The 27,887-nt window shown below is 44.5% G+C and overlaps 3 protein-coding genes and 1 non-coding gene across 5 annotated transcripts in view; 1 reads left to right on the top strand and 3 right to left on the bottom strand.

Moving 5' to 3' along the window:
* The first annotated feature begins 2,786 nt into the window (after positions 1-2,786).
* On the top strand, positions 2,787-5,820 carry LOC136470993 (tubulin alpha-3 chain). The gene is made up of 5 exons (XM_066468752.1): positions 2,787-2,914; positions 2,947-3,081; positions 4,178-4,412; positions 4,510-4,880; positions 5,007-5,820. Exons 2-5 carry the CDS (start codon positions 2,989-2,991, stop codon positions 5,658-5,660), a joined length of 1,353 nt encoding a protein of 450 aa, XP_066324849.1. The 5' UTR covers positions 2,787-2,914; positions 2,947-2,988; the 3' UTR covers positions 5,661-5,820.
* Positions 5,821-11,220: 5,400 nt separating this feature from the next.
* TRNAT-AGU (transfer RNA threonine (anticodon AGU)) lies at positions 11,221-11,294 on the bottom strand. Its single transcript has one exon. It is a non-coding gene; the product is annotated as a tRNA-Thr (tRNA).
* A 695-nt stretch (positions 11,295-11,989) lies between these two features.
* LOC136477179 (uncharacterized) lies at positions 11,990-14,901 on the bottom strand. Its single transcript, XM_066475249.1, has 8 exons — positions 14,696-14,901; positions 14,459-14,540; positions 13,840-13,893; positions 13,631-13,722; positions 13,434-13,547; positions 12,667-12,734; positions 12,443-12,554; positions 11,990-12,361 (listed from the first exon to the last, which is right to left on the bottom strand). Exons 1-8 carry the CDS (start codon positions 14,747-14,749, stop codon positions 12,266-12,268), a joined length of 672 nt encoding a protein of 223 aa, XP_066331346.1. The 5' UTR covers positions 14,750-14,901; the 3' UTR covers positions 11,990-12,265.
* A 3,169-nt stretch (positions 14,902-18,070) lies between these two features.
* Positions 18,071-27,887, bottom strand: part of LOC136471081 (uncharacterized) — a 28,196-nt gene continuing 18,379 nt past the window's right edge. For both annotated transcript variants that reach the window (XM_066468841.1, XM_066468899.1), the window contains exons 12-17: positions 20,692-20,768; positions 20,163-20,233; positions 19,937-19,994; positions 18,667-18,726; positions 18,521-18,583; positions 18,071-18,431 (exon numbers count right to left, since the gene is read on the bottom strand). In XM_066468841.1, the coding sequence (XP_066324938.1) occupies positions 18,309-18,431; positions 18,521-18,583; positions 18,667-18,726; positions 19,937-19,994; positions 20,163-20,233; positions 20,692-20,768 (452 nt within the window). In that variant the 3' untranslated portion in view covers positions 18,071-18,308. The remainder of the gene's footprint in view (positions 18,432-18,520; positions 18,584-18,666; positions 18,727-19,936; positions 19,995-20,162; positions 20,234-20,691; positions 20,769-27,887) is intronic.

Raw genomic sequence — 27,887 nt, forward strand, 5'->3', positions numbered from 1 at the left:
TAGTGTCTATTCACACAATAGCAAAGACACTATCCTATGTTAGTGTGCTCTCAAAGACTAACTAAAGAGCCACACCAACCAAGCAAGCAAGCTCTCACAACTAGCTACACTAAAGAGCTTGTCAACTAGTTTACGGTAAAGTAACGAGAGTGGTTAGGATAGTTATACCGCCGTGTAGATGAAGAACCAATCAATCACAAAGATGAATAACAATGAAGACCAATCACCTCGGAATCAATGATGAAGACAATGATTTTTTACTGAGGTTCACTTGCTTGCCGGCAAGCTAGTCCTCGTTGTGGCGATTCACTCACTTAGAGGTTCACGCGCTAATTGGCTTCACACGCCAAACCCTCAATAGGGTGCCGCACAACCAACACAAGATGAGGATCACACAAGCCACGAGCAATCCACTAGAGTACCTTTTGGCGCTCCGCCGGGGAAAGGTCAAGAACCCCTCACAATCACCACGATCGGAGCCGGAGACAATCACCACCTCCGCTCGACGATCCTCGCTGCTCCAAGCCGTCTAGGTGGCGGCAACCACCAAGAGTAACAAGCGAAATCCGTAGCGAAACACGATCACTAAGTGCCTCTAGATGCAATCACTCAAGCAATGCACTTGGATCACTCCCAATCTCACTATGATGATGAATCAATGATGTAGATGAGTGGGAGGGCTTTGGCTTAGCTCACAAGGTTGCTATGTCAATGAAAATGGCCAAAGATGTTAGCCACAGCCGGCCATGGGGCTATAAATAGAGCCCCCATCAAATAGAGCCGTTATACCCCTTCACTGGGCAAAACGCGCTCTGACCGGACGCTCCGGTCAAACTGACCGGACGCTGGCCCTCAGCGTCCGGTCGCCCGATGGACGCCACGCGTCATCAGCTTCAAACGCTGTACGTCAGATTCCAACGGCTACGAAGCTGACCGGACGCTCCGGTCAAAACTGACCGGACGCTCAAGCCCCAGCGTCCGGTCGTTTCCAGTAAGCTCCCCGAGACATGTTTTTTCGACCGGACGCGTCCGGTCCACCTTGACCGGACGCAGCCAGCGTCCGGTGCTCAACCCTAGCCTACTGTGCCGTCTGACAGCTCGACCAGACGCAGCCTTTCAGCGTCCGGTCGCTGAGTGACCCAGCGTCCGGTCAGTAGACCGACGCCAGCATCATTTCGACCAACTCCATTTCAACTCTAACTTCTTCACCCTTGCTCCAATGTGCCAATCACCAAGAATTTTGCATCCGGCGCAATAGAAAATAGACATTTCATTTTTCCAAAAGCGCCGAACCCATCTCAACCCTACAACCACCTTGTGCACATGTGTTAGCATATTTTCACAAATATTATCAAGGGTGTTAGCACTCCACTAGATCCTAAATGCATATGCAATAAGTTAGAGCATCTAGTGGCACTTTGATAACCGCATTCCGATACGAGTTTCACCCCTCTTAATAGTACGGCTATCAAACCTAAATGTGATCACACTCTCTAAGTGTCTTGATCACTAAAACAAAATAGCTCCTATGGTTTATACCTTTGCCTTGAGCTTTTTATTTTTCTCTTTCTTCATTTCAAGTTTAAGCCCTTGATCATCGCCATGCCATCACCATTGTCATGCTATGATCTTCATTAGCTTCTTCTACTTGAAGTGTGCTACCTATGTCATGAGCACTTGATAAACTAGGTTAGCACTTAGGGTTTCATCAATTCACCAAAACCAAACTAGAGCTTTCACCACCCACTTTCACCGCCGAATGGCAAAATTAATGGTGAAAATGATCTTAGACTCGACGGTGATGAAAATTCTAGAATAATATACATTAAAGAAATGTTTGGATGTACTCGTATTGATTTCAATCTGTTGGCGAAGCTTTTATTTAGCTATAAACTTACATAGATTTCTCACCTATCTATAGCGGAAACAACCATCAACGATTGCAGACCTACAGCCTGTTCGGGAGGCCGTAAACGATCGTGGATTATTTACTGCTAGCTGGTTTGATGTAAGAGAAAAATACTGTTTCGGCTGAAAATTTACGATCATTTACGACCAAGCGAACGTGCTGTAACTTCTGAGGCATGGACTATCGGAAATTGAAAAAAAAAATGGAGCTGTGTGTGAGAAAGACAAGAGGAATTAGTTATTTCACTTTGTTTTTTTATTTATCGTGTGGGCAGCTAGTGATGCCTTCCCATGGCAGCACTTGAAGTGAGATTCTATCCATGCACATATACTCGGCCGTTACGGTTGCAACTGGCCGGCCAAGGCCATTTCATAGGCCGAGTCAGCAGGCCCAAGCGCCGAAGGGTAATCCTGTACTTTCCCGCAACGGTGCGATACAAAGTTTCAAATTTCAAAATTTGAAACGGCCGGCCAACAGAACCCGCCGCTCCCCTCCATTCGCCTGACGTCCGTCCTCCCATAGGCTCCCCAGCCTCATCATCACATAAACAAATCTCACCCGCATCGATGCTCCAATGGGGCCCAAATATTTCTGTCCATCCGTTGGTCCCACGTGTCCGTGTCACAACATCCACGACCGAAGGTAAATATCGCCGAGACCCCGAGCACGCCGGCTCCGCGGGACCCGCCCGCCACAGCTCATTCCGACCGTTGCCGGCCGCTGATCACGCAAGCCTCAGAGCCGTTCGAAGCCAAACGGTCGTTAACCCAGAGGCTGCGCCGTGGGCCACCATCACGTCGTCAGCCCCGAACCAGACGGAGCTAGGTCTACCGCGCCGCGCCACACCATCACGGGCCGGCCGCGGCCGCCTCTCCCACTCTGCCTATAAAAGCCGCCGCGGGGCGGGGAGGCATTTATCGCTTCACCTCGGCGTCTTCACAAACGCCAGCGCTTCCACTCTCGACAGATCGATCGATCCTCGACCATTCCCCTTTCCGTCCTCCCCCGACCGGCCTTCGCGCGAGTCCCGGTCTCTTCCGAAGCCGTCGCGCGCGGTTGTTTGAGAGGAGGGGAGGAAGATGAGGGAGTGCATCTCCGTCCACATCGGGCAGGCCGGCATCCAAGTCGGCAACGCGTGCTGGGAACTTTACTGCCTCGAGCACGGCATCCAGGTAAGATCGCGTCATATTATCCTCCTCGCTAAGCGTTTCTATCATCGTTTTCGATTGATTTCTGATCTGTTGTCGAGGAGTTCTACGATTCGCAGTTGCAGGGCGTTAGTACTTGAATCGGGGTGAAGTGGTTAGGTTTTTTTTGTCAGATCTGTTGGTAGTACTAGTATCTCTAGGGTTCGAAATTTCCTGTGCGATTTAAACTGAGATCATCCTGTGTTTGGGTGTATTGTGGATTTCGTTTGCGATTAATACTTTGCGGCGGAAATAACATGCTGTTCCGACCGAATTTTACATCTCGTATGCACCCGTTTGTTGCTGGTCACGCCTATTCTCAGACGGATTGCGATGTCGTAATTACTCATCGGCCGTTCCGTGGTCGGTTTGGATCTGTTTTGTGCGTGGATGAACTGCGCTATCTCTGTATCTGTTATTGTCGACTAGGAGTTGATTGGATTCTCCTTATTATTTCGTGAATCAAGCTTTGATTCTGTAATTTTACTCATGTTGTTTTCATTTCTTCGATCTGATTCCAAATTGGTCTAGGGGAATGATGCTTTAGTTTGTGCTGTGCAGCTGTAATAAAATTTCTCTTTGAACTGTATCTGTTATTGTCGACTGGGAGTTGATTGAATTTTCCTTGTATTATTATTTCCTGAATTTAAGCTCTGATTCTGTAAATTCTAGTCATGTTGTTTTCATTTCTTGGATCTGATTACAAATTGGTCTAGGGGAATGATGCTTTAGTTTGTCCTGTGCAACTGTAATCTGACTGTAATGAAATTTCTCTTTCCTATGAACTGCGATATATCTGTTTCTACTTGTATTATTTTGTGAATCAAGCTCTGATTCTGTAAAATTGACCCATGTTGTTTCCATTTCTTCGATCTGATTCCAATTGAGAATATGGGAATGCCGCTTTAGTTTGTGCTGTGCAACTATGACTAAACTGAAATTTCCCTTTCCTATGAATATGAGTTGCCATCATGCCTTTAGAATCAAATACTAATTAAATTGATGGTATGCTGAACCATGATCCTTTGATCCTTTCACGATATGATCTAAATTGCATTTAATACCTTTCTGTTATACGCAGCCTGATGGCCAAGTGCCTGGAGACAAGACCGCGGGACACCATGATGACGCCTTCAGCACCTTCTTCAGCCAGACTGGTGCAGGGAAGCACGTGCCCCGTGCAATCTTCGTTGATCTTGAGCCCACTGTGATCGACGAGGTGCGCACTGGCACTTACCGCCAGCTCTTCCACCCTGAGCAGCTCATCAGCGGCAAGGAGGATGCTGCTAACAACTTTGCCCGTGGCCACTACACAAGTAATTGCCCATCTAAAAACTTTGTGTTCCACAGAATAAGCTCATCTCAACTCATTTATGTTTTGATTACTGATGCATCATGCTCTTGTTCATGCAGTTGGCAAGGAGATTGTTGATCTGTGCCTTGACCGCATCCGCAAGCTCGCTGACAACTGCACTGGGCTTCAGGGCTTCCTGGTCTTCAATGCTGTTGGTGGTGGAACCGGCTCTGGCCTTGGTTCACTCCTCCTTGAGCGCCTGTCTGTGGAGTACGGCAAGAAATCCAAGCTGGGCTTCACTGTGTACCCATCTCCCCAGGTGTCAACCTCTGTTGTGGAGCCCTACAACAGCGTGCTCTCCACCCACTCCTTGCTGGAGCACACTGATGTCTCCATCCTGCTCGACAATGAGGCCATCTATGACATCTGCAGGCGCTCGCTCGACATTGAGAGGCCCAACTACTCCAACCTGAACCGCCTTGTGTCTCAGGTAGAACAATTGCATTATACTTGGTGGGGATGTGCTGGTTTTGTTCATACATATGTGCTCTGGTTTTGTTCATACATCCTTGAAACCGATGCTAAAATGTATGCCTTAAACTGTTTTGGTGTGCAGGTGATCTCATCACTTACTGCTTCCCTGAGGTTCGATGGTGCCCTCAATGTGGATGTGAATGAGTTCCAGACCAACCTGGTTCCTTACCCGAGGATCCATTTCATGCTGTCCTCATACGCGCCGGTGATCTCTTCGGCGAAGGCCTTCCACGAGCAGCTGTCGGTGGCGGAGATCACCAGCAGCGCGTTCGAGCCGGCTTCCATGATGGTCAAGTGCGACCCGCGGCACGGCAAGTACATGGCGTGCTGCCTGATGTACCGTGGTGACGTGGTGCCCAAGGACGTGAACGCCGCGGTGGCCCTCATCAAGACGAAGCGCACCATCCAGTTCGTGGACTGGTGCCCGACGGGGTTCAAGTGCGGCATCAACTACCAGGCGCCGACGGTGGTGCCGGGGGCCGACCTCGCCAAGGTGCAGCGCGCCGTGTGCATGATCTCCAACTCCACCAGCGTAGTCGAGGTGTTCTCCCGCATCAACAGCAAGTTCGACCTCATGTACGCCAAGCGCGCGTTTGTGCACTGGTACGTTGGCGAGGGCATGGAGGAGGGAGAGTTCTCCGAGGCTCGCGAGGACCTGGCCGCCCTGGAGAAGGACTACGAGGAGGTTGCTGCAGAGGGCGGCGATGATGACGGTGAGGAGGACGAGGAGTACTGATCTGCTTGCATGAATCTCTTTGGCTGTCGAGCCATGTTGTGGTGTCGAAAAACCTTTTGCGTTTGCGTCGTGGGTACTGTTGTTTTTTGCTTTCATGTCACTTGCTGAACTGCTCTAGTAGTTGATTGAAGTATCTCGCTTAAGCACTGTTGGTTCCAAAGATATGTGTGTACTTTTGGGGGTGTGTTTGTTCGTGGTCGTGGACGGGACGGGACGATCGCCTTTTTCACGTTGTTTGATCGGGTTGTACAGTGACGATCCGTCCCGATAAACTCACCAAATTCGGAGCGTGCTGCCCGACTAAAGCGCGCGGGCGCGGCGCCGGCCAGCACAACGTGGGAGAGACCCGTGTGTGGGGTTGGAGAAGCATGTTGCCGGGCATATCACACCTCATGTTGTCTCCGAACCAACTGCAACAATACTGTTGTGAAACGACACATACTGTTGTGAAACGACACCTATACGTAAACGGACGTCTACAGACGAACAGGCGTCTCTTCATAAGTGATCTCATCCATCAAGCATAGAATTAGTGGATATAATTAGACAGTTAATTTTAGTTCCAGAGGACATGTCTTTTGAGAACAGTCGTGTCCATTCGTGACACTCCTCCACTTGTATTTATATTTTCGAGATCAATGAAAGCAACAGTTCTCCCAAATCTTGTTCATTTACATTCACGCTTTAACACGTTATCAGCACTTTGCTCTACGATCAAGAAGGCAGGAGGATGACGATGCTGGTGATGCAGATTCTCCCACGCCGTCTCCGCTGCAAGACTGCTGTTGTCATCTCCAACAACGAGATAGACACAAGGGCCATCAACACACTGCGTAAGCATGTTCTTTGGTGTGCAGAATCAAGAACTCAATGTTGATGGCAATGGAAACGCTTCTTCATCGGCGTTCCTAGAAAAGAACGAATTCAGAACAAAACCAGAAGAAGATAAAGGACGGTAAACCACCGCTATTGATTGTCTTCGATTTATCATATTCTTTGGCTGGGCCCTGGCATGCGGCGGCGTGTTTGTCGGTCCCGAGGCCAGGCTTCATCGCGGCCGCGATGGTGGCCACGCCCTGCTCGCAAGGACGGCAACACTGGCCATGCCCGCGAGCCTGGTACCCTGTCGTCGTCGGCAGTCGGCACCCGTGGCTGGCGACTCGGCCGCCAGTGGCCTCCGTGTCGTGGCCTCGCGCCGCGGCTGGTGCCCCCCGAAGCGGCCCGAAGTTGGCCGCCCACGCGTCCTCCGCTCCTCGCGGCCCCCAGCGCCGGCAACCGGCAGCCCTGCAGGCCACCGCGCCCGCGGCTCATCGGCGATAAGGGCCGGCGGCGATGGTTGTGCCCCGTTCGCCCAAATCGGCAACGGCGGCTCCGCTATCCCCATGGCCCGCGCGACGGCCGGCCCAGTCCGAGGCCCCTTCCCCGGCAGCAGCGATGGCCGGCTCTTGGCGGCTTCCGTGCCCGTGACCTCGCGCCTAAGGCCCCTGCGGCCACCGCGTATCGGCGTCCGCGCCCCCCCGAGCGACTTCCCGCAGCGGCGACGTCCGCATCTCGGCCGCGTGACGTTTTCTACCGATGGAGAAACCGTCCTTGGGGACAAGGCAGTGCAAATTCGCACAAAAATCTTTCTTTCTCTTACGAATTACATGATAATCCTAATAGATTATTGATGTATTCTAGAATTATGTTTTTTTTATCTCCGAGAATTATGTTTTAACCATCAGGTTTTAACATGTCTATATATTTATGTTCATTTTACACCATATATATATATTTTAAAACCAACTATGATGCACAATATTTACCTTATGTAAATAAATATTTTTGAGACATGCGTCATCAGAAATTGCATCGTAATATATACAGCTGCAAATGAATTTACCACTATAAATTCACTTTCTAGATCCTATATTTTCTGGATTTTTTTAGTATTGTTCAAAGTGTTCATCCAAAATGGCAAATCCAATAAACATGTACTATTAGCATTACATGTTCAAAGTGTTGGTTCAAATCAGTAAACCCAATAAAGATGTATTATTATATTTACATTATTTAAAGTGTTCGTCCAAATTGACAACCCAATAAACATATAATATTATTATCACGACGTTTTTATTGCAACTACTTTGTTATTTGCAATTTTCATTTTATGTTAAGCCCATTTAAGCTTTATTTAAAGCTTATAGCGCTTATATTTTTTAATGAAAAATCAATTAAGTGTATTACCTCATTATTTGTATAACACAAATATTCCACATTGTATGTTGGCCATACACAAGGTAGCGCCATAGTTGCTACTGTGGGATCTACACTAAATTCTTAGTGAATATCCTCAATGTGCGTATACAACATCACAAATTGAAACATACGGTCTACATCTTTTCACAAGATGACTACCATTAATCAGCATTCCTATTGGCTATACACAAGGTAGCACCATTGTTGCTACTGCGGGATCTACACTGAGTCCACAACTTAGTGACTATCCTCAACGTGTGTACCCAATTCGTTTGCTGATTAATTAAGGTCTACATCAATCTTTTGATGATTACCTTAAAATGTGTTTATACAAATTGCATACACCACTTGACATCTACTGTTCAACAGACTATGTCCATATTATTAGAGGTCTACATCTATATGACTACCTCTAATGTGTTAGCATAAATGAGGTTTACATTATTAGTGAGATAGATCTTGTCTCCTATTTATTTTGCATTAATTAATACAACATCACCATAGCAATTTTAAATTTACCCTTAGTGTAAATTCATAAAATCTATGGTTTAAACCTTGTTAGAATAATAGTCAGCAAAGAGTTTGATCTCTTGCTCTTGATGGTCACCATTATCTAACATGGTCAATGGACGTAATATTAAACTTGATGTTCTATGGATTCATGGCAATATTTGATGCTCCTCATAAGAGAGCATCATCACTTATGATCAATTTAAATACGGAGTTTTATTTAAATAAAGCAACATATACATTCAGGTCACACGTATGTGTATCTCAATGGGTGTAAATCGAAACACTATATGGCTAGCTTTCAATGAGTGATACGAACAACACAAGGCAGTCATTCTGCCCAATGCCAACTATGATTGACCATAACTTTATCTCTAGGATCTTAAGTCTACTTGAGAATATAATTATGTTGTTCCAAAATATCCCCCACATTGTGTTTGCGCGAAAGCACACAACTTACCAAATGTATTCTACATTAATTCCTACATTATTTCAGGTCTAAGTGTATGATAAACTCTTATCGAGGAATCATCATTAGCATTATAGTGATGCTCTATCATCTGAAGTACATTGAATTTTTAGAATCATTATAAGTTCGATGCCATGTAGTAATGCCATCCATAGAACTTTAATGGTAAGATTTAACGCAAAAATAAGTAGCAGCCCTGTACATTCTTTAGGGTCAAGGCATTTCTCAAATATGATAGAACCATATTTTGTCCCAATTGTGTATGTTACAGCCACATAACTTAGAAATGTCATGCCTTGAAACATTTAATTGATCGGTATTACAAATCCATTGGACATAAATATCCGGCTCAACAATAAAGATATGAAGTACGCTTCTATCTTTAACCTGACACCACCAGGAAGGCCAGTTGTTCACAAGTTTCATGAAAAAACCAAGTAGCAACCAAACACTTAATTAATAAGTGGGTCTTATGAGCATGGAGAGCACGATCATCGAATTTACTTCGCTTGATCCATTTTGGAGACCAAATTTGTCTTCCATTTACAAAGATACCTAGTATCTTCGTCCCATTTTGGTGTTATAATATAAAATATTATCATCAATTTTAATTGAATATCACAATAATGTGCCATCACATTTGATATTCTATTAATTAACTTGTATGTAATCTATATATTTGCAAAGAATGTTATTATATTCTTCATGCTATATATAGACCTATACGGGAGTCGATCCAAATGTAAAGAGAAATTTTGCTTAGTGGATAGTTGCATCACAAACTCTATACATAGGGAAGCAAAATATTCCTAAACTCTTACATAGAGACAAGAAAATATTTTGTTAATCCCTTGACGCGATGTCATGATAGTGGGCTTTAGTCGTCCTACTATCATACTCCCTATTGGTACTTAAATAATAATCATGAATTCATTCTTGTATTCTGATTCCAAAATGTACCCAATTAAAATTATAGAGATATCCGTCAATGTGGTTTTCATATGGAAACCCCAAGATGACAACTAAGAGGAGTATTTTTCTCTTAACCACGGATATGGCAACATTTAAACAAAACATCCTCAGTTGGATTTGACTATATATACAAAACCTGTATCCGATGTTGCATACAAATAATGGTCTTGTTTTGTAGATAAAATCCTAATGAGAATAATGGTGAAATGAAATTGAAAAGTCAGATATTTAGTTTAAATAGATATTACTATTTAAAGTATCATATAACAAAAAAAACCTCGATGCATATGCAACCAACCTCAGCTTGACACAGAGCCTTTCTCCCATAATGTAAACTGTTCTTAATCTTAATAAAAGCGCTTGTTATAAAAAAAAACCAAGGCGGTTGACTGTAGCTGGTGCAGTGGCGCACGCCAAAGTTTCTAGGCTAACCAAATATGAACCTAGAACTAAATGATGGCTAAATTTCTACGACAGACTAAAATTTGGCTTGGCTAACTCTGGTGTACAACTAAACATGACCTTAGTCCCACGCAGGAGCTTAGATCAAAGAAATCCAATAAAGATAATTAATTTTGTTTTTAGTTTGGACTATATATAAATATATTTAAACTACTTTAGATAAATTTGATCTATGAGCTACAGATCTACAACCTTTTAATAACCTAAATAGAACACTTACTGCCAATGGCGATGCTAGCAAGATTACGAAGTAAGCGATGCTCTATTGATTTTGTGTAAATGTAGTCATGCCATTGTCCGTCTATCAGCGAGAATTGAGCAGAGCAGAAAACTTTGCAAAAGGTTCCTAAAACTTCAGCTGAACCACCGAAAAGAAGAGCAAAAAAACTCAAAGTTCAGCTGAACTGCCAAAAAGAAAAGCAACAAAGAAAAACCCTCAGCTGAACTGCAAAAAGAAAAGAAAAAAAGAAAGCTGAACTGCAAAAGAGTTAAGAAGAGCAATAAGAACTGCCAAAAAGAAGAGCAACAAAGAAAAAAACAAAAAAACCCTTCAGCTGAACTGAAAAAAAAAGCTGAACTGCAAAAAAAAAGTTACAAAAAGAAGAGCAATAAGAACTGCAAAAAAGAAGAGCAACAAAGAAAAAAAAAACCTTCAGTTGAACTGAAAAAAGAAAAAAAACTGAACCGCACAAAAAAAGTTACAAAAAGCAACAAAGAAAAAACAAAAAAAAACCTTGAGCTGAACTGAAAAAAGAAAAAAAAAGCTGAACTGCAAAAAAAAACCGAACTGCAAAACCCTTCAGCTGAACTGAAAAAAGGAAAAAAAAAGCTGAACTGAAAAAAAAAACAGCTGAACTGAAAAAAGAAAAAAAAAGCTGAACTGAAAAAAAAAACCGAACTGCAAAAAATTGCTTTCGTTGAGAGTCGAACTCAAGACCTCCCGCTTACTAAACGGGTGCTCTAACCAACTGAGCTACGAAAGCTTTTGTTTGAGAATTTAAGAATACTTTATATGTTACTAAACACCTTCAGAATCTAACTACAACTTTGATATAGACCATTGTGTTTACTTAGATATAGACTATTGTGTTGCAGATGAACACACTGCTCAAAGTGGAGGAAAAGTTACAGTGCTAACTCTTGCAGCAAAGTGTCGCAGTCTTATAGTAGAAAGTGGAACATGAAATGAAATATGCAAAAAGAAAAAAGTTGATCTTAATAACTCTGGAACAGAGAGAACGTGGTAGGCAGGCAGTATATTCTACGCCATCTCAGGATGTTATGTCAGAGACACGACACTCGGATTTACCAGACAAGGACATAAATAGGCAGACACGTATAGACTCTCCAATCTATACATAAAATGATGTTTTATGTTTTCGGAGACGCGATCTCAAATTTACCAGACAAATTATACGTTTATGTCAGAGACACCACCTCTCAGATTTAGTACCAGACAAAAGTTCCTCACCGCTTCATGACCTGCAAGGTCATAGATAGGCAGACACGTACATAGACTAGACCCTCCAGGACTCAACGGTATCCTGCAACATCCCAAGTTCAAAATTTTGGTACTACCTCCGTTTGTTTTTAAATAAACGACATTTACAGCAAGCTAGTTAGTTGAAACGTTGCTTGTTTAAAAACAGAGTGAAAAACAAGCATGTGAACATTCACCAAATCAATGAGCCCTGAGCACAGCTTCCTGCTTCATTGTATACAAAATAAGGTCTGACTGAGAACAGCTCAGTGCTACAGAAGGAATTTTCCCATTAAAGAACATTTGGTGCCACCTTTAGCAAGGCAATGAACAAAACAGACAGATGGTGCCGAGGTACAAAAACATGGTACCCGGTATCTAAGTTATGATATATGGTTTGTTTATTCATCAGCTAGTTGACCAAAATATGGAAAATGGAAGAACCCAGTTTATCAACCACAATGGAAGACAGATTCAGCGATAAAGGCTCTCAGATCTCAAGTTCTCAGCAATCTCAGTCTCCCAGCGATCACCATTCTCAAGCAATTTCTCCTTGTCGTACAGTAGTTCCTGCATCATTTGCATGTCAAGGCTTAGCAGCAAGGCTTAAAAAACTTGAGATAAAAACTACAGTGGAATCACGTAGTTTACCTCGTGTGTCTCGGTAGCGAACTCAAAGTTAGGCCCCTCAACAATAGCATCGACTGGGCAAGCCTCTTGGCAGAACCCACAGTAAATGCATTTGGTCATGTCAATATCATATCTGTGATGAGATAAAAGCAACACAAGTTCAGATTAAAGTTTAATTGCAGAACACAGTGAGCAAAGCATAGTTCTATAGACGAGAGAGAGAGAGGGAGCTTCATTTTGATTACCTTGTGGTTCGGCGACTGCCATCTTCACGTTCTTCAGCTTCAATTGTAATTGCCTGAGCTGGGCATATCTGCTCAAATAGTCAAGAGTTATGTATCAATAACTGCCACCTTAGTTACTAAAGAACCATCAACAATCCAACCATCATAAGCCAAACATACCCCACTACACTAGTATAACAAAGACCATTTCACCATACTAAATTAGTCAGAAACACCACATGTTGAAGCAAGCATATTCAATTAATATATTACTTTTTACCAAAGTGTTTGGTAAATCTAGTATGAGTTAGTGGAGACAAGGAGCCTATCAATTTTTATCTCCATATCATGAATTGCTGGTATTTCACAATTGAATGTATAATGCCCCCTCCAAAATTTCCATGGCCACCTTATATGAACTTGCTCCATATACAACTGGAAGATGATAAGGAGCACCTAAAACATTGGGCAGCAATATGACAAAAATGATTTTGCTTTCAAGTGACTTACATTTCAAATATATTTTCAAGGCAAGATACATTAAAATATTAAAATCATAGTAACTCTTATGAACTCAAAAGGACCCACAATAAGGGTTTTGAGTTCCAATTTAGCTAAAAATCTCAGACCCTGGCAGCACAGATACCAGTAGGTAACTGGTATTTTTGGGATTTGAATATTTGATTTGACAACTACTATTAGGGAAAGACAGGAAAACAACTGGTTCCTGGCTGTATTTGATATTCATCATCTGAAGTAAGAAAACTTTAAACATAAGTACAACTTACAGCTTCGCATAGTTTACAAGCAATGCAACGCTCTTCCCCAGATTCGTAACGTCTGAGAGCGTGCTCACCACGGAAGCGGGGACTCAGAGGACCCTTCTCAAATGGATAGTTAATCTGCAATGTGGTGAGATAAAAACAGTCAATGGAAGCATGCAACTACAGTACACATAACGTCGTATGCCAAATTCACCACTTACTGTAACATTTCTCTCAAAGAAGTACTTGAGAGTTAGCATCAAGCCACGGACCATTTCAGTCAAAAACAATGTATTGATGCTCCTTTCAAACACTGAAACAAGAAAATCACAATGAGAGGGAGGGGGGCAACAATATCCCGGCAGCAACAAACAAAATTGCCAATGACCATAATCGTCCAATGCACAGAAAAACATCATCAGAAACTCACCAGCATTCCAATCTTTTGCGACATCTTTTGCAAGCTGTTCTTTCTCCTCATCCTCTGGTCATTAAATAGGATTAAACACTCAGAGAACAGTAACACTGAGTGAATTCAAATTAAGTATGCCATGGAAATCCAAGTGTGAATAAATACAGCTCATATAGTAATCTGCCTAATCACTTAAATAAACCAAGAAGGCAAGGCACAACTTCATATTTGAGAATTTCGTGTTGGCTGAATCTTGAAAGTCAAATTTAACTGGTAACCCAAAACTCATCCTGAAAAGTTTCATATACTGCTCTTTCACACTGCCGAAGGTACTAAAACTCATCAACAGACGACTAGTTGCAAACCAGACACTCATATAGAACTGGGCTGAATTATCCTCATCAATTTCTGATTTCAAGTTCCCCAGTCTGTCCTATTTGAGCATGTCATGTTGACTGAAACTTGAATGACACACAATCAATCAATAATCCAAGACCAAACAGTTTCATACATCCCGTAATTCAGTGCTCTTGCACACTACTCTGAACATATAGGTAACCAGCGCAACATGAATCGCATTATTTTTGTGGTACAAATACTGGCAAACAGCCCAGTAGAAAGGGGGGAGAGCAGTGACCTTTGAACCGCTTGGGAATCCCCGCGTTCACGTAGGTACGGAGGTGCCCCTGCATCGCCGACGCGGCCGGCCCGAGCTGCGCCTGGAACAAACACCGGCACCACAGAGTCACACACGCATCCGCAACGGCAGCACCCAGGAATGACAAGGCTCTCGATCTGAGAATCCGCGAGCGGATAGAGGGGATCTGGACTCAGGAAGCGCCGGGCACAGGCGGAAAGGGCTAGGGATTCGTACCGTCTGCCTCGCGCGCAGCGCCTGCGCTGCCTGCCGGGCTAGGAGCGCCGCCATGGTGGCGCGACCTCGACGGCGACGAAGCGGCGGAGGCGATGTGCTCGGACCGAAACGAGGGAGGTGGGGAGGCGTGGAGCGGCCGGTGCTGGGCTGCGTATTAGTGGCTGCGGAGATGGCCGGGTGGACGAGGAAAGGAGGAGACGCGCTGCGGGTCGCGTGTGGCCTGGGCTGGGGTGGGCTGAGCTGTGTCCGAGAGAGCGGCAGGGGCCCAACGGATCAAGGCGGTTCGTTCCTGAGGTCTGTTTGGAGTTGGGACCCGGTACCCGTACACCGTAGACGTAGCTGATTTCTCTTCTTGCTAAGGAGAGAGATCCAGCAAGAATTCCGATTCCACGTACAAATCACATGTGCAATATTTTTAAAACATCCGGATGCAACAGTTGTAACATGTAAAAGAAGATGGATGAAACATTCAAAACAAGTGTCTGAAACATTTATGAAAACGCCTTAAAAACTTTTGAAAACCGTTGCAAACATATGCAACATTCAGATGAAACACTTGCAAAACATAGGTTTGAAACACTTAAAAACACTTTAAACATATGCTTGCAACATGCATGTATATGCAACATTCAGATCTATTTTTGCAATACCTAGATAAAACACTTGCAACATACTCTGGACAGATAAAACATTTGAAACATACGCTTAAAACATACGTGTATAGTCATTATAACATGTGCAACATCTCGATCTACTTTGGCAACATCGATATACAACACTTGCAAAATACGTCTGAATCATCTGAAACACTTGAAACATACTCTTGCAAGATACGGTTTTCATCCTTCTTCTTCCGTATGACGCAACACAGAGCGGGGGGACGATCGATTCTGTCAAGCCGGCGACCGAGGATGGTGGCGCGGCCTAGCAGCGGCCAGCTGCGCCTACGCCTGGCTTGGCCCCGGCCTACGATGGCCACCTCTCCTGGCCACTTGGCCACACGCGGCGGTCGGCGCTTGTGTTAGAGGAGAAGCTAGGCTTTGTCGTCGGGGTCAGCTGACCCTAATAAATTTGCGCAAACTCAGTGGTACTTATTGTTTTGTACAGTTATCCAAAGGCAAAGACCCCGGTGTATATTAGTACTGACCCGACGCCATTTTTGTCTGGCTTCGCCACTGGCCTGCGTGCCTGCTACTGGCGGTCACGAGTAGGCAGGGCGGCAAGGGAGAAAGAGGTAGTGATGGAAGGTGGTCAACAGTGAAGGAGAAAGACAAGCACAACGTCGTTAGCCACAAACATCCCGCCCTAGTGCCGCGGGAAGACGAGCAGCGATGTAAGAGAGAAATATGGCAAGTAGAAATTGTTGGACCGTTGTTAGATCCAATTAAAATAGCATCCAATAGGGAAAAAAAACGTCCGGACATCTGCTCAGGAGCATTACACTGGGAAATCGGAACAACTGCTTAAATCAGAAGCGAAGACCCCCGCTGTTCTCAGGCGCGCATGCGCCTCATCATCTTCTGAAACGCGCGCATGCAAGCCGTTTAATCAAACCTTGACGACGTTGCACCTTGTTTAATCATCACCGCATCAATCTCCGGGACTAACTGTTAATCATCTAAAAATTAGTCATAGGCCATCTAAATAGATGGTTTAATTTTTAGATTTTAATCCACATCTCAACTAACGACTAGTCTACAAGTTGGCAAATGAGAGCTAAAGTGAACTAATTGCTTCTGGTTTATGTATACAAACAACATATGACTAAACAAACAAACAAATTATATATACTTATTGGCCTATGGAGAGTAGCAGTGTGATCGTCACACATCCTAAAATACACAAGCAAGCCCCTACCATTGTATCAAGCACTAAAATTCTCTTCTTTTGACATTCAATTGCAGCATTTTCTCTTGATTGCGCCCATCCATTAAGAGGCTGTTCGGCTGGCTGATTGCCGGCCGGCTGGCTGGCTCTATCACTCACGAAATCACTGTTCACGTCGTGCCAGAACAGTAATTTTCTCTCACAACAATCAGCCGGAACAGTGTTTTTCAGTCCTGTCGAACATGCCCTAAGCTTCACGCGCTGATACTATTTATGGCGACTTCATCAATTTCAAGATCAGTCGGCTCAGTTTCTTAAAAATGTCATAAAGTAAGTTGTGTTATCGTCATAAAGTAGCTCGTGCATACATCTATGTGAGCGTATGCGTTGTTTCAGGAAAAAAAAAAGAAGATAGGCTGATCGAGACATACTCACATCACACGCATAAGTAGTAGTGCGTGGAACACTTTTTTTTTGCAAATGTTTGTGAGACATATTTGTATAGCTATAAGTAGTAGTGCGTGGAACACTTTTTTTTTGCGAATGTTTGTGAGACATATTTGTATAGCTATGTGTCTTAGACATATTTGTATAGCTATGTGTGTAAGACATTTGTAGGAATGACGGTTGTCTTTTCTCTTTCACACGCATATGCAGCGGTGTGTGGAACAACATTTTTTTTCTACGAATGTGTGTGAGACACACTTGTATAGTTGTGTGTGACACATTTGTAGGAGTGACCGTTGCCTTTTTCTCTTTTAGGTCTTGTTTGGATGCATGTGTATCCATCTCAATCCATATGTGTTGAAATAGAATGAAATAGAATAGAATTTAGTTTAATTCCACTCCAATCCACTTCAACACATGTGGATTAAGATGAATACATGCACATCCAAACAAGGCCTTACCTGGCTTGGGCTTTTTCCGATTACAAGGATGACACACACGTTTGCACACCATCACGAACGCACAACACACTCCCACACCCCAGAAGTCTACTACTTATCGCGCGCTTGCAAATAATATGTAGTTTTCGCATCGCGTTAATGAAAATAGGCTTCCGCTCTGGACCGTTGCGCGCCTCTCTTTTATGTGGCTTGGTCTTTTTTCGATTACAAGGATGACGCGCACATTTGCACATCATCACAAACGCGCAACACACTACTAGACATCATAAGTCTACTACTTATCGCTTGCTGACAAATAATACGCATCACTTGAGTTTATATCAGTTACGGGGGTTGAAGATTTAAGTCAGTGCCCTCTCGAGCACACCAAGAGGGGTCCCTTGCGTCGGGACAAGCACACAAAGAGCGGTCCTTTGCGTCGGGTTGAAACGCCGCCTACTTTGCATCGCTAACCTTTGAAGCTGAAAGATTAAGTCAGACGTTGCCACGTTGTGCGTACTAAACAAGCCTTTTTCTGAATAAAAAAAAACAAGCTTTTTTCAGCGAGACGTCAGCCTGACTTAAGCATGCTAGCAATGGTTATGGACTTATGGTTGGGACACTTAACAAAACGCTGAATTCAAAATGTTCACTCCAGACATCATCGGGACTGCTTTCCTTTGCCTCCTAAACTAGTTATGCACATATTTATATACAGGTAAAGTTACTGTTATATGTAGAAGAACTGTGGTTACTATAGTTATACCTTCGCTCCTTCACAATGGGTGAAGCTTTCTGTCTATAAATACGGAAACTACATTGTCACAACTAAAATCACCCTCCTATCCTGCTGCGGGTCAATTACAACGGGGAACTCCAAGCAGCAGCAGGGACTGCTCCTACAGCCCAAGCACATCAAACTCGTGGGGCATGTAATCTTCGCTCGGACGATAGTACTTGTTGGGGGAATACAAACCGAAGTTTGTAACCTGGCTGCTGTACAAGCATGCAAATCTCTCAACCTGCGGAAACAAGTGAAAACAAAATCTTGTGTCAGTCCACACATTGCTGCCCGTAACATTCTAAGCAAGTGTGGTTGAACGTTCTGCACCTGATGAGCAAATCTGGAATTTTGGTACCCAGTCTTCATGAGCTGTCCCCACACCTTATGAAACTGAACTCAAACGGAAAGCAAACAATTAGAAAGATAAAAAGCGCAGGGAACAAATTCAGCAGTTGTGTAACTGAGAACATTACCTTCTGATGATGTTGCCTCTGAGCCTCCTGATGAAGGCGGCGAACATGCTCTCTCTGTTTCTGCAATTAAAAATGAAAATAAAAAGTCCCCATCAAAGGAAAAAGAATTTTTACCAACATGTACCAATTGTTTTAAGGAGCATGAATCATTTTTTTATCTAGTGTATGGAATGCACATATATGTGAATGCTTTAACATTGTAGAGCTCTACCCTCTACTCTCTACTCTCTCACTCTCTCTCTCTCTCTCTCTCTCTCTCTCACACACACACACACACACACACACACACACACACACACACACACACGTGTTACTTATACGTTGAAACATCCAATGTTATTTGTTCAATTCGACCCTAACTTTCTCAGAATGACTCCCACTGTGTTGCAGACATCTATGCCGACAAATATACATAGACGTTTACAAACACACACGCACACGCATAACCAACCCATGACCATCATACCTCTGAAACACATAGAGCATGTTTGCTATGTTATTCATGCGCAAAGGCTTATTTTATCCTGAATTCCTGATTGCTATGTTATTTTTCTGTCTTCCGATTTCTTTGTTATTTAGCTCACATAGAGTATGTTTTGGCCCAATTTAAAGTGAAAAAATAGCCTTCATGTTATATTCTTGACTATCCCATCTGTGACAATTTTGTTGTTCCGCTAGTACAGCTTAATTGTTCCCCACATCTTTGTTTGTACTAAAAAGCAGAAGCTAGATCCTCTTCTCTATCAATATATTTGCCTGGCATAATCGTGCCAGCAATTTTTCAAAAAAAAAAGCAGAAACTAGATCAAAACAACTTATCTTAGTCGTACTTTTTCTATGCTTGTGATTGCTACCAAACAGGGCCATGGTGAACCGATTATAAGCAAAAACAAACAGACGGCCTATAAATATTAAAGTAATAGAAGACAAAAGAAATTAGACGCTCTAACCGGGCCTAAATCCTATTAAGATTCGAGCCAACCACACTCTCTCGGTTTGGGCCTGAAAGCTGAGAACTCTCCTCTCTCCCAGACACACCCTCCTCCCAACTCTCTCTGGGCAGCTGGGACGCTGCCCATCAGGCCATCAAAGCCTAGGGCAGCTGGGTTATAACAGCCGCCAATCTCCTCCGAATAATTGCCCATTCTCCCGTATAGGAGTTGACACTTTGCTATATCAAGTCAGTATAGGAGTCGACACTTTGCTATATCAAGTCGACACTTTGGAATGGAGGGAATTGACAACGAAATGAATCAAAATAAGGACCAACCAGCAGATTGTCATGTTCAGAGAACAACTTCTTCTGATTTTCTGTGACATCATCAAGTCTGAACAAAGAGGAGAGGGCAAATCAATTAGGAAACTACAGCTTTGACGCAAAAGTACAATTATGTTAGAAGATTCAAGTTAGTTCTTCAAAGCTAAAGCAATAGAATGTGGAGTAACTGCATAACAGTAAAAATAGAATTTAACTTAAATAAACTTTCTCAACTTACTTAAGAGACCATTCAAGATGATGGATTCTGTCTTCAATTGAATCACGCTCCATTCTAAAATGTCTAAGCTCCTGAAATAGATAGCACGTAAAAAAAGGCCACGACCATGTTTGTGACAATAGAGTGATAGACCACATGAACTTGGCAATATCCGGATGTCCAAGTCTGAGAACAATATCACATAATGAAAGGATATGAACAAGCCGCTGATACTTTTTTGGTCAAGATAGTCTCTACTTACATAACATGTTGGCCTCAAGTTGAGTAGTTTTTTTTTTCCTGAAAGAACTCAAGTTGAGTAGGTAAACCTCAAATATTTTGGCAAGCTGCTTCTGCTACAATATTTTGGTTTACCTTCAGTATAACTAGTCCTAGAGAACAAATCTCAATAGAAAACAACCATGAAAATTATTGGTTCTAGGGAAGTGCTGATCATGCACAGGAATATCTCAAAGCCTGAGCCCAGTTAATAAATAATATCTCATTGTTAGGAATAAAATTGTTACAAGCAACTGAGTGTCATTCATACCTTCCGAGTAGACTTTGATTTTGAGAGAAGCTTCACCTCTTGTTCTAGTTCTGGAATCACTAGCATAGTCCGCCAGCCTTTAGGAAATGGATGAAATATAGTGGACAAATGCAATAAGGAAAGCGAAGTGCCCCACAGGAAATATAGATAATGTGTAAAACTACTACAACAAGAAATACAAGAACAAGAACAACAACAACAACAAAGCCTTTAAGTCCCAAACAACTTGGGGTAGGCTAGAGTTGAAACCCAGCAGAAGCAATCAAGGTTCAGGCACATGAATAGCTGTTTTCCAAGCCTTTCAAGTCTCTGGGCATATTCCATCCTTTCAAGTTTCCTTTTATTGCCTCTACCCAAGTCAACTTCGGTCTTCCTCTGCCTCTCTTCACGTTATTATCCTGACTTAGGATTCAACTACGCACCGGTGCCTCTGGAGGTCTCCGTTGGACATGTCCAAACCATCTCAACCGGTGTTGGACAAGCTTTTCTTCAATTGGTGCTACCCCTAATCTATCACATGTACCATCGTTCCAAACTCGATCCCTTCTTGTATGACCGCAAATCCAACGCAACATACGTATTTCCACGACACTTATCTGTTGAACATGTCGTTTTTTCGTAAGCCAACATTCTGCACCATACAACATAGCAGGTCTAATCGTCGTCCTATAAAACTTGCTTTTTAGCTTCTGTGGTACACTTTTGTCACATAGAACACCAGATGCTTGGCGCCACTTCATCCACCCTGCTTTGATTCTATGGCTAACATCTTCATCAATATCTCCATCTCTCTATAGCATTGATCCTAAATATCGAAAGGTATCCTTCCTAGGCACTACTTGACCTTTCAAACTAATATCTTCCTCCTCCCGAGTACTAGTGCCGAAGTCACATATCATATACTCAGTTTTAGTTCTACTGAGCCTAAAACCTTTGGACTCTAAAGTCTCCCGCCATAACTTTAGTTTCTGATTCACTCTTGTCCGGTTTTCATCAACTAGCACTACATCGTCCGCGAAAAGCATACACCAAGAGATGTCCCCTTGTATGTCCTTTATGACCTCATCCATCACTAAGGCAAACATATAAGGGCTCAAAGCTGACCCTTGATGTAGTCATGTCCTAATCGGGAAGTCATCCGTGTCTCCATCACTTATTCGAACACTAGTTACAACATTGTTGTACATGTCCTTAATGAGTCCGACGTACTTCGTTGGGACTTTATGTTTGTCCAAAGCCCACCACATAACATTCCTTGGTATTTTATCATAAGCCTTCTCCAAGTCAATAAAAACCATGTGTAGGTCCTTCTTCTTCTCCCTATACCGCTCTATAACTTATCTTATTAAGAAAATGACTTCTGTGGTTGACCTTCCGGGTATGAAACCAAATTGGTTCATAGAGACCCGCGTCATTGCTTTCAAGCGATGCTCTCTCTCTCCCATAGCTTCATAGTATGGCTCATCAACTTAATTCCCCGGTAATTAGTACAACTTTGAATATCCCCTTTATTTTTATAGATCGGTACCAATATACTTCTCCACTCGTTAGGCATCTTGTTCGATCGAAAAATATGGTTGAACAGCTTGGTTAGCCATACTATAACTATGTCCCTGAGGCATCTCCACACCTCGATTGGGATACCATCCGGTCCCATCGCCTTACCTCATTTCATCTTTTTCAACGCCTCTCTGACCTCAGATTCTTGGATTCTCCGCACAAAGCGCCTATTGGTGTCATCAAAAGAGTCATCCAACTGAAAGGTTGTGTCCGTATTCTCACCATTGAACAATTTGTCAAAATACTCTTGCCATCGATGTTGGATCTCATCCTCCTTCACCAAGAGATGCTCCCTTTCATCCTTAATGCACTTAACTTGGTTGAAGTCCCTTGTCTTTCTCTCACGAGCCCTAGCCATCCTATAAATGTCCTTCTCTCCTTCCTTCGTACTCAAATGTTGGTAAAGATCCTCGTACGCTCTACCCTTTGCCACACTTACAGCTCGCTTTGCAGTCTTCTTTGCCATCTTGTACTTCTCTATGTTGTCCACACTCCTGTCATGGTAACAAGAAATAACTAGTAAAAAGTGTGTGTGACACACACACACTATACGTTTTGACGTTTTTTGTGTCTGTTACATTACATGACGCAGTGCACGGCGTCAATGCATGCATTTGGATGGATCGGCACCGTGCTAGTCAGAGGTGGTTTGGACGTGCAAAAGGAGAGGGATGCCAGCAGCAGCAGCAGCACATCAAGACCCGTGCCCATAAAAACGAGTTTTACCATTTGTCTGTATCATATACTAGTACTGTATTGTATAAGGTATCTTGTCCTTTATGAACTTAATTGCAATATCTGAGGATGAAGTTTGGACATGTGTTATGATGGATCAAATCCTATTAAGATTCGAGTCAATCACACTCTCTCGGTTTGGGCCTGAAAGCTGGGAGGCTGCGCCGCTGCAGGGTAACACTTGTAATGGCCGCCGAATAATTCCCCATTCCCAAACCCAATTCCTTAACTAGCTCACAGGTCACAGTCTCTCTATCGCTCGCATCGCCGATGGAGCAGCCCCCCAGTCCGGGGCAGTCACCGGTGCCCTGGCTGTGTAGCGCCGAGACGGCTGGTGCATCGATGATGACACGACGGGAAGCAACATCGGAAGGAAGAGGTGCGCTCCATAAGGGAAAGTACTTGTTGGCACGTGCACGGCATTGCTCAAGTCTTTGCAGACGCCCGCAATGCTAGTGAGCTCGGCGAAGCACTGCAGATAGGTGAAGATGAGGACGAGGATCTCTACAGGGATGATGGCCAAGGAGGCCATGGTGGAGGCAGTGCGCGGGCAATGGAGCGTGAGGTGGGTGGGGATCAGTTTCCAGTTCTCCCTTCCTCAGTGTGGGTGGTGGGGGTATAGATAGAGACTAGAGAGATGAATAGGGATTTGCTGAACAGCTAGTGGTTTCGGTCTCCCTTTCTCTGCTGGGACCACTTACCGTAGCTTTACGACACGTGTCGTTTATAGTGAACCAGAAGCTGCAATATACTCAAACTTGAATACATGGTCAAGATGTTCTGATCAGTACGTTGTCAAATTCGTGGATGCTATATTAGCCAGTACTTACGAATTTATGGTCTTATGCTATTGAAATTTTGATTTTTTGATCAATATATATAATGAATGGATGTTCTTCCTCAGTTGAAGAAAATAAGCATAACCTACTAGGCATAATCTTTGTAGGTAACGTGATATTGGCTGCAAGAACCATTTGATGTGGGTGAGAGCTGAGAGCTGTCTCAAGCATTTGCTGGAAATATACTGCAAGAAGCTGATGTTAGTAGTTTGCTTCAAGTTGACAAATTCTTTTTGAGGCAAGCCTACATACTGCAGTCCCATTTTTGAACAAGGAGGGTATAGAGAATTAATTGGATGCCACTTAGCTTCCATTTCACAGTTCAGATTGGATTTTGTTTAAGATGAAATGGCACTTGATTCCCGTTTTTCACCTTGTTACTCTTACGGGAAGCAACATCGGCAGGAAGAGGTGCACTTCGTAAGAACTAGTAAAAGTACTCCCAGAAGAATAACTAGTACTTACCACAAGAAATAACTAGTAAAAAGGGTAGTGTGAGTGTGAGTGTGTGAGTTTGTGCGTGTGACACACGTTCACCTTTTGTGTTTGTGTTATGTTACATGCAATGGCAAAGCACCGCAGGTAGGTGAAGATGAGGATGAGGATCTCAACAGGGACGCTGGCCAAGGAGGCCATGGCGGAGGGAGTGTGCGTGCAATGGAGCGTGAGGTGGGTGGGGATTAGTTTCCAGTTCTCCCTTCCTCGGGGTATAGATAGAGACTAGAGAGAGGAATAGGGATTTGCTAGAGACTGGAGACTGGAGAGGATTTGGGAGATGGCGGCGGCGAGAGTGTCATCGTCCGCGGGGAATCCAGGGAGGTCGTGGCAGTCGAGGTTGAGCAAGGCGGAGCGCCATAGGCGCTTCCATCATTTGGCTAGGGTTGGGACACGACCGATGTCCTTGGGAACGCCGTCAGGGAAGGTGCTGATGTAATTGACGCCCTTTCCTTGTCGTCATCTCCCAGCTGCTGACAGTTGGTGTCGACAGGAGGTGATCCGAAGGAGGGAGATTGACAGGCCGCTTGTCAGTGTTCTCAACGCATACCAGCCAATCCGGTTCGGTGTGTTTGGGGAGAGGAGTGGAACATCTGGATGGAGAGGATTGGGCTCATCCACCTCAACCTTGGGATTAAGAAGGCCCTAGTGCTCTTGAGGAACAGTGAACACAAGAGCGATACTTCACAGGCACTCTTGTATGAGACTAACATGATATCTGTTCATAGATATATCGGATCTTCCTGAATTTGCATGTTCCATGTACTTGTTGGCACGTACACGGCGTTGCGCCAGTCCTTACAGACGCCCGCAATGCTCGTGAGGTCGGCGAAGCACTACAGGTAGGTGAAGATGAGGACGAGGATCTCTACAGGGACGTTGGCCAAGGAGGCCATGGCGGAGGGAGCGCGAGAGCAATGGAGCGTGAGGTGGGTGGGGATCAGTTTCCAGTTCTCCCTTCCTCGATGTGGGCGGTGGGGTGTAGATAGAGACTTGAAAAGGGTAGTGTGTGTGTGTGTGACACACGTTCACCTTTTGTTTGTGTGTTATTAGCTCGAGGTCGCTCAAGGAGATCATGTTGAGGGTCGTGCATGTTCCTGTCGTGGATGTCACGCCACAGCGTCAACGTCCAAGCAACCGAGCTCAACAAATTCAGGCTGCAATCCAGTGGGAACCGTGACTTGATCACGTCGTTCGAGGCGCCCACAGTCGATTCGCTCTTGTTCTCGTATTTCTCCGCATTGTCTCGTTTCATTGGATTTGGTTTCGATTTGCACCTTATGAGTTTGTCCACCTCCATGGAGTGGAGCAGCAAATACAGAGAGCTCAATAATCCTGACGGCTTACGCATCCGTGTGCTATGCATGGTGATGATATGTACATGCGTTGATCTACTGCAAAATTTAATTTCCCAACCTTCAATGAATTTTGTCATTTCTATTTGCACAACATATGCTAATCACATTGTTTAGCAGGATACGTCTGCAGAAGCAAGACGGAGCTTTACGGAAGAAATAATACGGCCTTCCAGTAAACAATTTTTCTACTTTTATGCTTCATCTCCGAATGGAGGACCGGTGTGCTTTAGCTTTTGGAACACTTGTGTTGGAGCTGCTCAAGACTCTGAATGTCATACAAAAGCTCCAACTCTTCCTTCCTCAAGTCAGTGTATATAACTTCACTTCATACACCTTAGCTAAGTTCTCTAGCTTGCTAATACTAAACATCGGTAGCTAATGTGGTGTACTTTATTGACTCTTCTGTAGGAGCGTGGCATTTGCTCAACTAAGAAAGAATATGGCCATTACATGGAGGACATCAGGAGAAATCGACACATCTCATTAACTAATCTCGAGGTGGTGGAAATCAAAGGATTGAATGGATCATGACCTTCGTTTCTTAAACATTCTGATTAAACGTGCACGACGTCGCGCCAGTCTTTGCAGACGCACGCAATGCTCGTGAGGTCGGCGAAGCACTGCAGGTAGGTGAAGATGAGGATGAGGATCTCTACAGGAACGCTGGCCAAGGAGGCCATGGCGGAGGGAGCGCACGAGCAATGGAGCGTGAGGTGGGTTGGCATCAGTTTCTAGTTCTCTCTTCCTCGGCGTGGGCGGTGGGGGTATAGATAGAGACTAGAGAGAGGAATAGGGATTTGCTAGAGACTGGAGACTGGAGAGGATCTAGGAGACGGCGGCGGCGAGAGCGTCGTCGTCTGTGGGGAATCCAGGGAGGTCATGGCAGTCGAGGTTGATCAAGGCGGAGTGCCATAGGTGCTTCCATCGTTTGGCTAGGGTTGGGACGCGACCAGCGTCCTTGGTGGGCAGGAGGGAGATGATGTCACCGGCATCGCTTGGCTAGGGCTAGGGCTGCTGCTACAACGCAAGGGGAAAGGTGGCTAAGCTTAGTTGTTGCGGAGGCACTTGCGATATCGACGTGGACGCCTGTGCCGACAGTTGGTGTCGACAGGAGGTGATCCGAATGAGGGACATTGACATGCCGCATACCAGGCAATCCGGTTTTGTTTGTTTGGGGAGAGGAGTGGAACTTCTGGATGGAGAGGATTGGGCTCGTCTAGCTCAACCTTGGGACTAAGAAGGCCCTGGTGCTCTTGAGGAACAGTGAACACAACATACATCATAGGCACTCTTGTATCGAATCTTCCTAAATTTGCTTGTTCCTTTTCTCATGATGTCACTTGAGTTTTTTTTTTGCTTGTGCTTAACTGGTTAGATGCTATGATGATGAACCTGTTAAAGTACTTGTTGGCACGTGCACGGCGTTGCGCCAGTCTTTGTAGATGCCCGCAATGCTCGTGAGGTCGACGAAGCACTTCAGGTAGATCAATATGAGGACGAGGATCTCTATAGGGACGCTGGCCAAGGAGGCCATGGCGGAGGGAGTGATGGATAAGTCTCATGTGTGGCTGGTCTTTGTGGGGCTATGATGCTCACATGGTCATGGTCCTTGTGGCTGTTTTTCTGTTTTTAGGACAGCATCTTAGACCAGAGGACAGCATCTTAGAGGACAGCATATTAGCATCTTAGACTAGCATCTTGGCATATGCTTGGCTGGCTAGCAGGCTATAAATATGTAACCCCAACCCCTCAGGTTGGTATGGCATTTGTGTGAGCTTGTGTGAGAAATAGACAAGAAAATTGCCCCAACTCCTAGTGTCATCCTCTCTCGATGAGAGTAAGAATTCTCCTACTACCAAGAGTGAGAATTCAGCGACTAACAACTGGTATCAGAGCCGTATTATCCTGTAGCCTGAGCATCTCTTGCTCATCTTCTCTCCCAGCCCCACAACAGCCCCAGCTGTTGGCAGCAGCAGCTCCTCTGGCCGCTCATGTTCACTCCTCTCCTAGCTCGTCTGAAGCAGCCCTCTCCCCACGCAGCAGCCCCCCGGTAGCGCGTCATGTCCGCAGGGCAGTCTCAGCGCTCGGTCGCCTCGAGCACGCGGCGTCGGCAGGAGGCCGAACTTGCCGCGGCAGAGGAACGCGAGCGAGCGGCGGCAGAGACCGCTGCGGCGGCGGCAAGGGCGTCGAGGCTGGCAGCGGCGGAGCT

Source organism: Miscanthus floridulus, chromosome 1 (genome assembly GCF_019320115.1).
Source record: "Miscanthus floridulus cultivar M001 chromosome 1, ASM1932011v1, whole genome shotgun sequence".
In the NCBI taxonomy this organism is placed as follows: Eukaryota; Viridiplantae; Streptophyta; class Magnoliopsida; order Poales; family Poaceae; genus Miscanthus; species Miscanthus floridulus.